This window comes from Mastomys coucha, unplaced genomic scaffold (assembly GCF_008632895.1).
Source record: "Mastomys coucha isolate ucsf_1 unplaced genomic scaffold, UCSF_Mcou_1 pScaffold21, whole genome shotgun sequence".
Lineage (NCBI taxonomy): Eukaryota > Metazoa > Chordata > Mammalia > Rodentia > Muridae > Mastomys > Mastomys coucha.
In genome coordinates this window covers 92,631,449-92,647,682 of record NW_022196904.1, presented here as the reverse complement: position 1 = coordinate 92,647,682, position 16,234 = coordinate 92,631,449, and the positions used below count along the sequence as shown (strand labels likewise).

General features: G+C 37.0%; 2 protein-coding genes across 2 annotated transcripts; both read left to right on the top strand.

The window, feature by feature from the left end:
* The first annotated feature begins 1,298 nt into the window (after nt 1–1,298).
* On the top strand, nt 1,299–2,625 carry LOC116102707 (hemoglobin subunit beta-1). Its single transcript, XM_031387695.1, has 3 exons — nt 1,299–1,459; nt 1,565–1,787; nt 2,364–2,625. Exons 1-3 carry the CDS (start codon nt 1,368–1,370, stop codon nt 2,490–2,492), a joined length of 444 nt encoding a protein of 147 aa, XP_031243555.1. The 5' UTR covers nt 1,299–1,367; the 3' UTR covers nt 2,493–2,625.
* An 8,294-nt stretch (nt 2,626–10,919) lies between these two features.
* Nucleotides 10,920–15,417, top strand: LOC116100724 (olfactory receptor 52Z1). Its single transcript, XM_031384462.1, has 2 exons — nt 10,920–10,989; nt 14,249–15,417. The coding sequence occupies exon 2, from the start codon at nt 14,355–14,357 to the stop codon at nt 15,333–15,335; it is 981 nt and encodes a 326-aa protein (XP_031240322.1). The 5' UTR covers nt 10,920–10,989; nt 14,249–14,354; the 3' UTR covers nt 15,336–15,417.
* The last annotated feature ends 817 nt before the right edge of the window (nt 15,418–16,234 follow it).

The following is a 16,234-nucleotide window of genomic DNA, read 5'->3' as shown; positions in this document are numbered from 1 at the left end:
TTTTGTTTCTTTGTTTTTGAGATTATAATTTATTTATAATGTTTCTTCCTTTTCTCCATCCCCAAACAATCTCAAAGAACTCTTACAACTTTCCTTTGAATTCTCTTTCCATCAGTTGTTAGTGCATGTATATATGGATTTGTAGCGATGGTTTGCTGTGTCAAGGCTGAGTGTAAATGCTCTCTTATGTCCATCGACATTTTCCTGCACAGGGAACTGTGCATAGGTACTGAGACCTCTTCACATCTGGGGAAGTCCCAAAGCATCACAGGCTTGTAGGCCAGAAACCGAGCTACTCCAGAGTCATTTCAAGAAGCTTAAGCTTATATTCCCAAGCATAGTAAAATCTTCATAAAACTCAGGCAGGAAGTAAAAGCCAGAAGTAGTCATCCCAGAGACCTAGGATAGAACCAAACATGAAGGGAAAACCTTTTTAAAACAGTCAATGAAATGATTGCTATGGGATTCTCATACACTCAGAAATTGATTTGTGCCCAATTCAGTCATCATGAGAGAGGCATCATCCAGCAACTGATAGGAGCAGATACAGAGACTCACAGCCAAACACGAGGCAACAGAACAGGATCACAAGGAAAAGGAAGAGAAAGAATTATAGAAGCCAGAAGTAGAAGACTCCGCCAGAACGGACTGACTAAACAAGTAAGCCTAGGCTCACATGGGCTCACAATGAGTTAGGAAGGGAGGAAGGGTGGGAGAGAGGGAAGTGAGGATGGAGGAAACAAACAAAGCAATATGAAATAAATGAATATATTTATTTACCTACCTGAAATTTTCTTCAAAACATGTAGAAAAATAGACTTAGAAAAACAAGAGAATGATTATTTTGTCTTCTTTTCTTATGTTCCATAAGAGAAGAGATCCTCTCATGCATTCAAACTAAAAGCAAGCAAACAAAGAATCAACCCCCCTCCCAAAAAAACCAAATCAAAACAACAGGCAAATTTTTTATGTATAATATGCTTCAATTTTTCATTTGTGTAGTAAACAATATTGAAGAGGTAATATCTAACAAACTATGTTATTGATGCAAGAATTCATAAATGTAATATTTAAAGAAGATGTTTTAGAAGCAGAGTTTACTGCAAGGATAAGAACAGACACTATTCAGTGTGGGGGCCCAGAACTCAAATGCCTAAGCCTGTGCCACAGCCACCCTGAGTAGGTATGGCTGTCATCTCTGAAGCCTCACCCTGCAGAGAGCCACACCCTGGCGTTGGCCAATCTGCTCACACAGGACAGAGTCAGCAGGAGCTAGAGTTGGCCATATAAAGCAGAGCAGGACCAGTTGCTTCTTACATTTGCTTCTGATACTGTTGTGTTGACTTGCAACCTCAGAAACAGACACCATGGTGCACCTTACTGACGCTGAGAAGGCTGCTGTTTCCGGCCTGTGGGGAAAGGTGAATGCCGATGAAGTTGGCGGCGAGGCCCTGGGCAGGTTGGTATCCAGGTCACAAGGCAGCTCACAAGTAGAAGTTGGGTGCCTGGAGACAGAGGTCTGCCTTCCAGCAGGCACTAACTTTCGTGTTCCCTGTCTTTTTAGGCTGCTGGTTGTCTACCCTTGGACCCAGAGGTACTTTGATAGCTTTGGAGACCTATCCTCTGCCTCTGCTATCATGGGCAACCCCAAGGTGAAGGCCCACGGCAAGAAGGTGATAAACGCCTTCAATGACGGACTGAAACACCTGGACAACCTCAAGGGCACCTTTGCCAGCCTCAGTGAGCTCCACTGTGACAAGCTGCATGTGGATCCTGAGAACTTCAGGGTGAGTGTGATGGGCACCTCCTGGGTTTCCTTCCCCTGGCTATTCTGTTCACCTCCTATCAGAAGGAAAGGGGAAGCGATTCTAGGGAGCACTTTTGATGATGGTGTGTGGATGTGACCTGTGAAGTGTTGACAGGAGGCCAGTTATTTTATCTTCTACTCACAATCGCTGCTACCTCTCTATTCTTCTGTGTTGTCATTTCCTTTTTCTTCAGTAAGCTTTTAATTTTCAGCTGCAGTTTTAACGTGCATCTTTTATCTACTTTCTGTTTTCTTTCGAATATTTCATGGTTACTTACCCTGACGACAAAAAGGTAAATGATTCTCTGATTCTTTACACAGCTCTAATGTATAATAGAGCAATAATTGGCTTTTAGGTTAGGGTGATAAGGGAGAGTATATTTGCATATAAATTTTGTATTTCATCGAATAATTCTAATCACAATTGACCAGTATAACCCAGCTGCCATTCTGCCTATCTTTTAAGACTATAACTATAAATTCCATTTCAAATGAGCCTTCAGTGTCTCATGTTGTTGCTCTACTTCATGTTGATGTCTCTCCCATCTTCCCACAGCTCCTGGGCAATATGATCGTGATTGTGCTGGGCCACCACCTGGGCAAGGATTTCACCCCCTGTGCACAGGCTGCCTTCCAGAAGGTGGTGGCTGGAGTGGCCAATGCCCTGGCTCACAAGTACCACTAAGCCCCCTTCCTGCTGTTGTCTATGCACAAAGGTTATATGTCCCCTAGAGAACAACTGTCAATTGTGGGGAAAATGATGAAGGCCTTTGGACATCTAGCTTTTACCTAATAAATGATATTTATTGTCATCTCCATGGTGTGTTTTAATTACTTGTGTTTCTTGGAAGGATTAAGCATTTATGAAAAAAAGCAGTTGGGACATGCTGGAGAAAGGGAAGTGAGGGCAAAAGTTAATTCAAGAATAAAGTGCAAAAGAAGTCAGAGTTCAGAAACAAGGGATTCAGTTGACTTTATGCTAATTGACTTCTGGTGTTTTGTGAGAAGTGGTGAGATAGTAAGTGGCTATTGTGTGGGCAACCTTCCCTGACACCCATTTCTCAGAAAAGAAGTCAAGTAAGGGTTTAATTTACAGCATAGAGTTTTCTGTTTTATAGTTTTGGTATTGTTCTAATTTTTCTCACAAATGTCCCTTGATTTTTTTGCTTGTTGCCCAGTACCTCAGAGACTTAAGTAATTTCTCTTGCCTCAAGTGTCCATTACTCTTAAAGGGTGTCTTCCTTGCTTTTTAATGAACATTTTTCATTTTTCTCCTGACCTCTTTTATCTTAGCAAACACCACTGTGTTACAGAGATATGCTTGAAGAGGAAACCCAGGACCTCTTGAGTCCTTGTCCCAGCCTCTCCCATTAACAATGATAATGAATCTATACATACAGCTTGTTTTAGAGGGCAGGAGGTATTAATAGGGGATAAATATGGACTATGGAGAATATGAGCAGAAATGTTTTCTTCTTTGATAGTCCTTGCTAACTTATGAAGCTTTCATGGGCTCATAGCAAACAGAAGTCCATTTCTCCGAGTTTGTCTGTCTTGACTATCCACTAAGGAAATGGAGATTGGACTCTCTCTGAACTGGTTTCTGTTTTTTTTTTTCCTTCCTAGTTTTGTAATTGTTTGTATTATTCTTGGTAATACTTCATGTTCACAGTTCCCCAATCTAGGCATTTAGGTCATGCTAAATTCTGGAGGCAAAATAAGAGTTTCAAGTGTTCCTTATCCTCAACTACAAGGCAATGTTGTTAGAGTAATACATGTGATACATATGAATAATTAGAGATCAATTATGAGATTATAAGGAAAGCCATCAAAACAAAATTAACTTGGAACTCTTGCCTTAAACTAAACAACAAACCAAAGCCTTAAGATCCAAAAGTGCAAAATATCTAGAATAAAATGAAGGGTAAAGTTTATTAATACTGGCTTTGAAGCAGGTTTGTAGTGCATGCGTGTGATGCTACCACTGAAGAAGCTGAGGAGCAACTACAATGTCTGCCTAGGATACACAGTGAGGGGTTTGATTTAATAGACAACAGCAAAACCCAACATTTTAAAGAAAGATCTACCACAAAAGTATTGACAAGAAGGACAAATATGAACAAGTAAGATTCTGCATAGCATAGAGAGTAATCAACAAAAATGAAAGTAAATTTAAAATCGGAGAAAGTATTTGTGAACTAATATCTAACAAAGGATTACTATGCAAAGTATGTAAGGAACCCATGCAACCCACTAGAAAGAACATGAAATACAAAACGGAATAAAACAGATTTTTTTTTCAAAAGAAGTCACACACATTTCTCACCCATTTATGAAAAGAAACTCAGCCGGGCAGTGGTGGCACACACCTTTAATCCCAGCACTTGGGAGGCAGAGGCAGGCAGATTTCTGAGTTCAAGGCCAACCTGGTCTACAGAGTGAGTTCCAGAACAGCCTGGACTATACAGAGAAACTCTGTCTCAAGAAAACCTGAGATAAATAAATAAATAAATACATACATACATACATAAATACTTTTTAAAAAAAAGAAAAGAAACTCAATATTAGGGAAATGCAAATCAAAAGGCACCAAGAGATATCACTGTATTCTTTTAGAACATTAGTTATTAGGGATGCAAAAGACATATGTTGAGCAGAAGCAACTGTTTATATGTATATTTTGTAGATAGATTAGTAGCTAGCAGGCTAATGTTGTTAGTCTCTCAAGGTAGTTTTGTAGAGGAGGCATTCTTCTGTCTTTGCTAATAGTGCATGCAATGACTATGCATAGGTATGGTGAGACATTTTAGGATTTTTTTTGTGTGATTTTTACTGGAGGTCATTCACATTCATCATCAGCCTATCACACTTTATTCAACAGTACAAAAACTGACTTGGTAAAGTATAATGTCTTTTGTGTAGAACTTAGTCCCTTTAGTAGAAAGCCCCCAGTTAAGAAGTGACTCTAAATACAAACCAGCAATCAAATTCTGTGTGCGCTTTCACACGTGGCAGAACTTCAGTCACCCTAACATCAGTTCAGTGGGGACAGGGACCAGCTGAACAGTGGGTTAAAAAAATGCAAACACTTTATCTGCCATGGTGGGGGAAATACCAAGGGTTGCCTCCGCTCTCTCAGAAAAGAAGGGGAGGAGGAGTAGGGGGAAGGGCTGTGTGAGGGGAGGACTGGGGAGGGGGTTGCAACTGGGATGTAAAGTGAATAAATAAATTAACTAATGGTAATAAGTGCATTCCTGCTAAGAGAGGTAAGCTGCAGTTATAAAATGCGGACCTCCTGTGAAAGCTATAATCAGTTTTTCTGGAGGCAATGTCTTCTTGTTTCACGTGGAACTGATGATTTTCACAACCTTCCACTAATTGACACAAGCAGATTTTCTAACCTGCCAAGGAGATTGAATAAACAACCATACAGCAGCTGAGCTCTCTGGCCTGCTCTTTCAGGTGTCAGAAGACCACCAACAGACACAGACTGAGAAGAGGTAGTTCAAGCCATTACAAAGGAGCTAGAGAAAGGACCCAAAGAGCTAAAAGGGTTTGCAGCCCCTTAGGAGCAACAACAATATGCACTAACTAGTAACCTCAGAACTCCCAGGGACTAAACCACCAACTGAGTACACATGGTGGGACTCCTGGCTCCAGCTGCATATGTAGCAGAGGATGGCCTAGTTGGTTATCAAGGGGAGGAGAGGCCCTTGGTCCTGTGAAGGTTCTATGCCCCAGTGTAAGGGAATATCAGGGCCAGGAAGCTGTAGAGGGTGGATTGGTGAGCAGGCGGTGAGGTGGGAGGGAATAGATTTTTTTTTTTCAGAGGAGAAACTGGGAAAAGGGATGTCATTTAAGTGTAAATAAAGAAATTATCTAATAAAAATAAACTTAAAAATAAATAAATAAATAAATATCAAGAAAAAAAAAAGAGTGCCACCTATAAACTCCACTATTGTAAAATGTATTATCTTTGGTTTTCTGTCAAATGGTTATTGTCAGTGCTTGGGCTGATTTAATCAGAAATTCCTGATGCCAGTTTTGGGAACTGAACTTTATTCAGCACTAGAAATAGACATTCTGTTCTCTTACTTCATGTATTGTTAGAAAAATGAAAAGCACTCACACTGGGAGGAAATACAACAACAACAACAACAACAACAACAACAACACAAAACAACTGGACCCTTATCATGAGTTTTACTGCACCAAGAGTATAACTGAAAGCAAGTCTCTCTCTTTCTCTCTCTCTCTCTCTTTTTCTCTCTCTCTCTCTACACCTCTCATAGGTATATATACTTCAAAACCCAGGAATGTAGGCAAAATGTATTTTTTTAATTGAAATAGCAACTTCACACCAAACAGCTACTCTTCCTTATCAGCAAGGACAGTCCTCAATGTGGTGATGTGTTGATACGAAAACACTACTCACTTCACCCTGACAGAATTTATTGATTCAGTATCCTGAAGTACTGGAGAGAATAAAGGGGAGAAACCTAAAATAGAAATATCAGCCACACAGAATAGGGAAACCGGAATGTTGACAGCTCAGGGGATCAAAAATCTCGGTCACAAATAGAAAGGAAAAGTAAGCCACATAATTTCATGATTCAAGGGGATGCCTTTTAGGCCAGTTTTATGTCAAACATTTTAAACTAAGGAGGAGCTTATCATAGGGAAAAACTGTATTTGGTATTGAACTTTAATTTTCTCTCGTATTAACTCATGTTGCTTTTATTATACAAATTTTCAAATTTTCCCTCTTCTTTTTGTCCATTTGTAAATGTCACAAGAACTTCTAAATGTAATTCTAAGAAAAGGAAATGTGCATTAAACATTGCTGATCACCTAACTAATAAGCATTAATGAAGATCTATTTAGCCTAAAAGTGTTAGGGTTCTGATTTGACAAAACCTGTAGTATCCAGCTGATTATTCATTCCCACGTTGATATTATTTAGGAGAGTAAAGAAGAAGAAAGAGATTAATCATAGAAATACAAAATTTCTCATTTATCTGAAAGCCAAGTATAATGGATTCTTTATGTGGAAATGAGTCTTGCATTCAGGCAGCCACTATACTGCACTAGCGGCATCACTATTCATATTAATACACAATACAAACAATTAAATATATGCATTGGCATTTAAACAAATTAGAGCAAGAATTGGCCTCAGATTATTTTTACTTGTAAATTTGTTTAATAGGTTTAACAATATTCTAGGATTTTTAGTATTTTCTGATGTTTTGAGTGACATTAAAATAAATATACCCACCAAGTTCTTGTAATTAAATGAGAAAGAGCATTCATACGTGGATGTCATGGGACTGGTATTAAACCTTTCACAACTAATCTAGCCTGAGTTGATGAAGAGCACACTGGTTTTCTGACTATTTCAAGAAAAATGTCTTTCTGGGTGTTGGATGCTGTTACTCGCTGGGCTTGTCAAAGTGGAAAGTGTATTTATTAACTATGATAGCAGAATAGAGGGGTGAGGGATGCCTCACCAAGATGCAAATAACAGAAAGGGTATACAGGATCATAAAGCAAGCCAGCATGTGAGTTGCACAAGTTTTGAGAGATCTGATGCATCTTCTCAGTCAGGCTCAGAGGGCAGTATTGAGCTCGGAATCCAGTATCATCTCTTTGGAGAGGTATTTTTTAATGGATGGGAACAATACAGAAGGTTCTTGATCTTATCTTCCCTTTAAGAGACCACTCATGGATGAAGGACAAGGCTGTGTACCAAATGGCTCGTCTTTAATAGTTCTGCCTGATGTACAGCTGGCAAAGAGTTCCCCAGAGTCCGTGGACTGCCTCTTCACTTCATTTGCAATCTCTGTTGCTAAACAGAAATTGTGAAATTTCATGAGTGCTCATTTGCCCATTATTTGTTTTGAGGAGCCAGAGTCTTATTCAGAACGTCTGTCTCTTGAAGTGTTTCCTCTTCCCTTTAGAGATTTCAGGGCTTCCAGATTTACATTGAGCTGTCTGGCAAATTTGAAGTTGATTTTTTTCACTGTGTGAAAGAGAGGGGTCAGGTTTCCTTCTTCTACACATAGAAATCCAGCTTCCTGAATCCATTTGAAGAGAACCCATCTTTTCTCCAGTGAGGGCTTTGGCATTTTTCTCCAGTAAAAACATTAGGTGGCTATGGGTGTGTGTGTTTATTTTTGGGTTGACTATTCTAGCCAGTTGATTTACACGTGTGTTTATGTCAGTCCTGCTCTTGTTTCTGTCATCATTGGTTTGCCCCATCAAAAACTGACTGTAGCACTCAACAGAGGATTTTCAACAGAAAAATAATTTAAGTGACCTACAAATATTTTTAAAAGTATTCAGTGTGTCTAGCCACGAGGGTAATTTAAAACAAACCTACTTTGAGAGTTCACCTCATGCTAGCCAGAATAGCCATCTGTCATAGAAAACAAATGATGGCTAACACAAGGAAGGATGTACGGAAAGGAAGACCCTGTTCACTACTGATGGGAGTGAAAACTAGTGCAACAGTATGGAAACCAGCCGGCAAGTTCTTCAAAAACTCAAACCAGAACTACCCTCGGACCTAGCTGCACCACTCAAAAGGAATGCATGCACATCAATATTTATTGCAGATTGACTCACAATAGTTGGGAAATGGAATCAGCTGAGATGCCCAATGACAGGGAAATGGATAATGACAATGTGGCATACATAATTATTTTAATATTTTAATAATCTGTAAAGAAAAATGAATTTTTGAAAATCTCAGCAAGATGGATGGAACTAGAAACTGTTTTACTATGTAAGGTACCTCATGCCCAGGAAAATAAATCTACATTCTCTCTTTGGCTATGAATCCTTCTGTCTGTATGTTTTAAGTTGGACTGAATTTTTGTGATTGTAGGGATCTAACAGTATGTGTGGGATTAAAGGTAGTAATCATCTGTGGTATGAAATTAGACAGATTATTAATTCCAGTGCGGGTGTGGGCTGCTTTCCTGTCAGAAGCAGAAGTTACTGGTCAGAGACCTGGAGTACAGACAGTAGCACCCCCACCAGTGCAGGCTACTTCTTAGATGTTGACATCTCTTGATGAAGACACCTCACATCCAGTTGTAGGTCATAGAGAAATGGAACTTGCCTGGGAGCTTCCTCTCTTGTTTTCATTGTGCTGGATGGTAGCATATAGATTCCCTTTTAAATCCTGTAGTACTCCATTTTGATGATCCCACTTTGTCTGTTTCACATATAAGAGAAAACATATCACACTTGTCTTCCAATGTGACATATCTTTTAGCATGATGAGCTCTATTCCATCTATTTTCTTTCAAAGAATGGACTTTATTATCACTTAAAAGGTAACTTGGTGAGGTGGTAGATAAGTTAATTGGCTGGACTGACTCTTCTATAGTTTGTACAGGTACATTGTATTCCATAAAAACATTTATTAGAAATACATTTAAAAGATAAGTTCATTTGTCATTTCATTTTCTGCTTTATTGATTTATACTCATCTTTATGATTGATTTTATTTTTTGTGATTTCATAAATAATGGGAGATTATTTAAAGAACAAAACAAAACTCACTTAAGAGTGACCATTCTTATTTTATATCATTTAAATAATTTTAAATTTTGGTGGCAGCTTCTCAGAAACCTTAGATGGCCACTGTTAAATAGGTGTATTATTTATGTATACTTTATTATGTTGCTATATATTATAAAAATAAAATAATATGTTTAAACTATATTAAAAATAGAAAATAATATTAAAAGAAAATACTTTATATTTCACTTAAGATTAGGATATTATTTATACATATCTTATAAAATATGCAGTGAATAAAATAATGGAGAAACTATGAGTAACTAAAGTGAGCATGTATAAAATGAGTAGGCATACAACCCATGTGCACTGACAGCAAAGTCTCTAAGTTTGTGGTTAACTGTACTGTCTGGTATCAGCATATACCGTGCAAGAGATTCTTATCTATGTTTTCAGCTATGCAAATCCCTAGTTGAACTGACCATATTTAGAAGCAGACTTGTTTCATGCATCTTTGAAGAAAAGGGGGGAAAAAAATCAATGGAACACTTCTGCCCCCTACTGGTATGCAACAGGATCATTAGAGAAATTACCTTAAAAAGATGGTAATACAGTTTATCCCCGTTAGCTTTAACTGACAACCTGAAGCAGCGTAGAGTCTTTCTAGAAGAAAGTCTCAATTGGGGCGTGGACTAGATGGAATTAGCCTGTGGGCATAACTCAGGAAGGTTGTCTTGATGGTTAACTGATGAAGAACAGCCCTGCCCACCAAGGGCCCATCTTTAAGCAGGTTGTCCTGGGCTTTATAAGAAAGCTAGATAATTGGGTTAGAGAGATGCCTGGGGTTCAGTTCCCAACATCCACATTAGCCTTATAATAGCAGCTCATAATGACCTTTAACTCCTGGTTCAGGGAAACCTGACACCTCTACCCTCCATGTAACATATAGTCACATAGAGACACACACTTTACAAAAACAAAGATCAATATCTTAATTAATTGTTAATTAATTAAATAATAAGAAATTAAAATAATAAAAATATCACTCAAAATTCAAAAGAGATTTCTATATCTTTTTTTTTTTTTTTTTTTTTTTTTTTTTTTTTTTTTTTTTTTTTTTTTTTTTTTTTTTTTTTTGCCTTTTTGGACTCTTCTGATCCTGAGCAATCCTATCATGTACCCTAGGGAACAGTAAGGGCAAAGAGACTTAAGAGTTGAAGGAAGATGTGATGAAAAAGAACTCATTATAGTGGCTTCAAAAAAACTCATTCAGCACTTCTGTCCTCCATGGTGTTTAGAGCCCTGTTACAGTAGGTGTCTCCAGGGAGTAAGAAGGATATGATTGTGCTAGTACAAATCTCTGACATGCAAAGAAAACTGGAACATGTGTTAATTTTAGTGCCTAGGAATACTGAACAGAAGAAATGGTTCTCAGACTGTGGAGGAGGAAAGTTCTCAAGAGAAGAGCCAGTGCCGAGCATTTCTTCTATGCTAGGATACAACTCAATGCTCTTGGGCTAAATGTCTAGGGCCCAAGAGATGTCTAAAAAGAGGTATAAATAAATGCTCCAGATTTCTTGTTTAGGCTCTTGGAATCTCCTTGCTTTTACTCTTTCTTCTGTTAAATATCTTCAGATTTCAAACAGAAACAAGTAAGTACATAGCTATGCTCAAAGGAAGTTTGCAGTAGATAACAGGAGAAACCTAAGTCATGTTTTCTGCCGTTCGGACCCATAGAGTACAACACCTAAATCTAGTCAAGTTGAGCTGCAATGGTGGTGTAGTTCTATTTTGAGTGATTTAGTCACAATGTTTCCCTATTTATATTGTATTTATACAATGGCCTCTTCTTTTTCTATCAGTAATTGAGTATAGGTGCGATAAATTCCTGGTGGTTAAAAAAGGCTTAGTTGTTTAAAAATTTTAGTAAAGACAAACCTTATATATTCATGAATGAATGCATGAACATGTTCATAAAATATAGCGAGCATGATAACATCTGGTACCAGTCTTGATGCATATTAAAAGGTTGAGACTTGGAGAAATTATCTGTGAATGTGATGAAGGTCTTATGCTGGTAGGAACAGCAATCTAATTTAAAGCAATGCCTCCATCACTGGCTATTATAAAAACAATTGGTGATTTTAGATTATAGATTGTTATAGCCAGGGTAAGATAATGTATCTTGGTTTGGGGAGTATGTTATAAACAAATTTAATCTGAAGCCCAGAAAATTAAATTTGTTTAAATAACAATTATTTTAATATTAATGTTGGTAATTTTTGAGTGCTCTAATGTCACTTGTTACTGCAATAAATAGAGATGCATATGATTTATGTAGTTATTGTCCTAAAATGCTAACTTGAGAATGGACTTATAATGGTGCTAAATTTTTAGGTAATTTATCAGCAAGAGAATTAAAATTCAAGTAAGTAACAGTCTCTGCACCCAGCCAAGTGTATCTCACCTGATGGTGTTCAGGTCCAGTCATGTGCAGCTTCAGCTAGACTATGCAATCAATGTAGTCATAGTGCATGTTACAAGGAGCACAGACCAACATTTTAAGTAATTACAAATCTTAATCCCACAGTGAAAGACAAATAAAAGATTAGTGGTGGCTAAAAGTCACCACCAAAAGGGAAAATCTTAAGGATCTGTTTGACTCTCTTTCATCTTTACACCATAGTTTTTTCAATGGAGATTGTTCTGCTTCCCAGCTAAGTCCCATTCACCAGTTGGTTTATGTGAAGGGAGCAGATCCACGAATGTCGACTGTTTGTAAATAGCTTCATGCCAACTTATACTAAAATCATATAGGCAGATTCTGCCTTATATATTTAACTATAATTAAATAAGCAGTGCCTAATATTTCAATCTGATAAAGGAGGCAATTTTGCACATAGTAACAAAGAAAGGTGGTGACAATACTGTGCCTTGGTGCACAGTTAGGATGCTCAATTATAGTGGATAGGACACAATTGTAGTGGAATCAAGGTACAAAGATCATCTGCTCCTCTGTTAGTTAGCATTTTGGTTAAACACACACAAATGTGTTTTATTGTAACTTATTTACTAAGCATACCATTATGTTTAGTTCTGACTATCTATATCATTATATGCAGCTTTATCTATAGCATTATACTTTAGCATCCCCACTCTCCTTCCCATCCCCTGTTTTCCACAACACCCCCATAGTCAGGTCCTTTTCTCTTACTAAAAGTTTCCATATATATATATATATATATATACATATATATATACATATATATACATATATATGTATATATATATAAACATATATATATGTATATATATATTCATGACATAGCTATTCCACAATCTTTTTTAGCACCATCTCTGTTATCTTTATATCACTTACTCCTCTCTCATAATACTAACTCTATTTTGATGACCTACATATCATATGCATATATACATCTATCTGCAAATTTAAACTGACATTCTATATATGATAGGAAACATGCAATATTTGTATTTCTGATTCTAGCTTCTTTTGCTTAACATAATAGTCACAAGTGATCCACTTCCCTGTGAAAGTCATAGTTTTAATTATCTGACTGAGATGCAGTAAAACCTCAAAACAGTTTCCATTTGTATTTTCTTGATGGCTAAGAATGTAGAACACCTTCTTAAACATTGCCCTTTTCCCCTGTTGATCACTGTCTATTCAGTCCAATAGCCCATACACTCAATTGATGAATTTCTTTTACCATATTTTGTTTCTTGAGCGCTTTACATTTTCTCAGTACTAATTCCCTGTTGGATGAACAGATGGCAAAGGGTTTCTTTATTGAGTAGACTGAGATAATCATTTTGTAAGTCCATGTGTCATTTTGGGAATAAAGTTTTTTGCAGTCTGGACTGGGAGAACTTTGGAGCTGTCTATAATTTTGTAATCTCATATTGATGGCTATGCTGTGTTATCTACACACATGCACACACACACACACGCACATGCATGTATATGTGCACTCACTATCTTAGTACCTTAGTCTGGCAATATATTGGCTTTTTTCTTTTATCTCCTCATGTAAAAATTGTAACCATCAAGGCACCTTTCTTCTTTTTATTAAAGAACTATGCACTCTTTACTGTGTGATAGGATCTATTTGATTTATAGCTATCCTCATTTACTTATGTTCTGTACTTGGTAATATAAAGGTATAATGTCTAATTTCTAATAGAAACTTAAATTGACACTAGAAAAAACAATTTTTGACTACATAGTAGTCTTGTTCACTTCAGAGCCCAGTAAGATCTGGTCTTTCACATTTTTGAGAGTTGGGTAGTAGGCAGATAGGTGTATACTTACTTCATTTTTGTGATCTTAATGGTTAATACAAGACTTAGTAACAATTCATTGATCACTAAACATAGAAGAGGGCATGCTATGCTATAATGCTTGAAATCTACCTTATCAAACTATATTTCATGAGGTACAAATCTCAATTTCATATCTGTTTTCTTCAGGGATGTGATGAGTGAGAGACTTTATGGTATATGTATTCTGTGTCTAGTTTTATTTTGATATATAGTAGTGGAAGATGATTAAGATTAGAGCTAAAATTTTCTCTGCCTGAGGTTTTGATTTAATGAGTTCTATGGAAAGAGACTCAAAGCTTATGGACCCTTTCTTTTCTGTCCATGTGAATAATAGTGTGAATGCCATAAGTTAACACAGAGACCATTCTAGTAGGTCACTCTAAGAGTTGTATAAGCATATATATATATATATATATATATATATATATATATATATATATATATATGTATATATATGGTGTTAAAGTACATATTGAATATTTATTAAATGATAACCATTTTTTCAAGATGCTTGATCAAATGTGTGCATATTTAGGCTAGTTAACTTTCCTTAATGTTTTCACACAGATGCAAATATTGGGGAAGAATATGATGAGACCTTATCCAGCCTTGGCTGTACTCCTCAATCGTTAACACTGTAGTGCATGTTAAAGAGCCAAAGCTTGTGTATACAATGAAGGTGGCCTCTTCCTTTCACAATCACACCAATCCACAGGATGTGTGGTATATTCTGATTGGAATCCCAGGGTTAGAAGATCTACACACTTGGATAGCCATCCCCATCTGTTCTATGTATATTGTGGCTGTCATAGGCAATGTCTTCCTGATCTTCCTGATAGTGACTGAACACAGTCTCCATGAACCCATGTATTTTTTTCTCTCCATGCTGGCATTAGCAGACCTCCTGCTCTCCACAGCTACAGCCCCCAAGATGCTGGCCATCTTCTGGTTCCATTCCAGAGGTATATCCTTTGGTAGTTGTGTGTCCCAAATGTTCTTCATACATTTCATCTTTGTGGCAGAGTCTGCTATTCTTCTGGCCATGGCATTTGACCGCTATGTTGCCATCTGCTACCCACTGAGATACACCACCATTCTTACTTCCTCAGTTATTGGCAAAATTGGCACAGCAGCTGTGGTCAGAAGCTTTCTCATCTGTGGTCCATTCATCTTTCTGGTATATCGACTTCTGTATTGTGGGAGACACATAATTCCTCATTCATACTGTGAGCACATGGGCATTGCCAGATTGGCTTGCGACAATATCACTGTCAACATCATATATGGGCTGACTATGGCCCTCCTGTCTACTGGGCTGGATATACTACTCATCATTATTTCCTACACCATGATCCTTCGCACTGTTTTTCAAATCCCTTCCTGGGCTGCCAGAAACAAAGCCCTCAACACATGTGGCTCCCACATCTGTGTTATCCTTTTGTTCTACACACCTGCATTCTTTTCATTTTTTGCCCATCGCTTTGGAGGTAAAACCATTCCTCGCCACATCCACATCCTAGTGGCCAACCTCTATGTGGTGGTGCCCCCAATGCTTAACCCCATCATTTATGGGGTGAAGACCAAGCATATCCAAGATCGGGTGCTTTCCCTTTTCTCCTCAGTGAGTACATGTCAGCATGACAGAAGATGTTAAAGACAGTGTGTTTCCAGACAAAACTCCTTTCAAATGTCAGCTCTGTGAGAAATAGGAATAAATGAAATTTCTCTAGAGTGCTTCACTTTCAAAAGGATAATATCCACGCAAATTTTCAGTATATTATCTAATACATCAAGAGAGTGTGGGAAAATATCTTAGTGACTTTCTGTTAGTGTGGGCTTCAAATTGTTTTATATTTATATATAGATAACTGTGAAAATACAATTCCTTATGTAAAGAAAGTAAAAACAGAAAGCCATTCAATATCTTAAAATTATTTTTATTGATTCTCTGAGAATTATTACATTGCATTTTGATCATATTTCAAAGGATCTCACTTTCTACTGAAGTATAAATAATTTCTCTGCCCATCAGCAAATGTGTCAGGCAATAGAATGAACTCTTTATATTATAGTTATTTTTGTCAATGTAATTCTTATACTAAATTAGTAAGTCTAAAATCACTTATTTTAAGATTCCCTGATATTTCACAAGTCATATATATATATATATATATAAGGCAATTGTAACCATATATATATATATACATATATATATGTATGTATATATATGAGGCAATTGAAACCACATATATGTACATATACATATGTATATACACACACACAATTATTTAAAGCCACTTTTAACATATAAACTTAAACAATATATACATTAAGTAAGTTGTCAATAATAAGTTAAACATATTTACTAAGATAAAGCTAGCTCTCAATATCTATCACCTGAGTTTTCTAAAAGCTGTAGTTTTCCACATATGTGTTGGGACTTTAGTTTAAAGATACTAGGGAGCATCTGGTGTCAACAGATCTCTGTAAGAGTAAATGACTGGAAAGTCCCATGCTCAATAGTTAAAAGGAAAATCTGAAAGAAGTTTCATT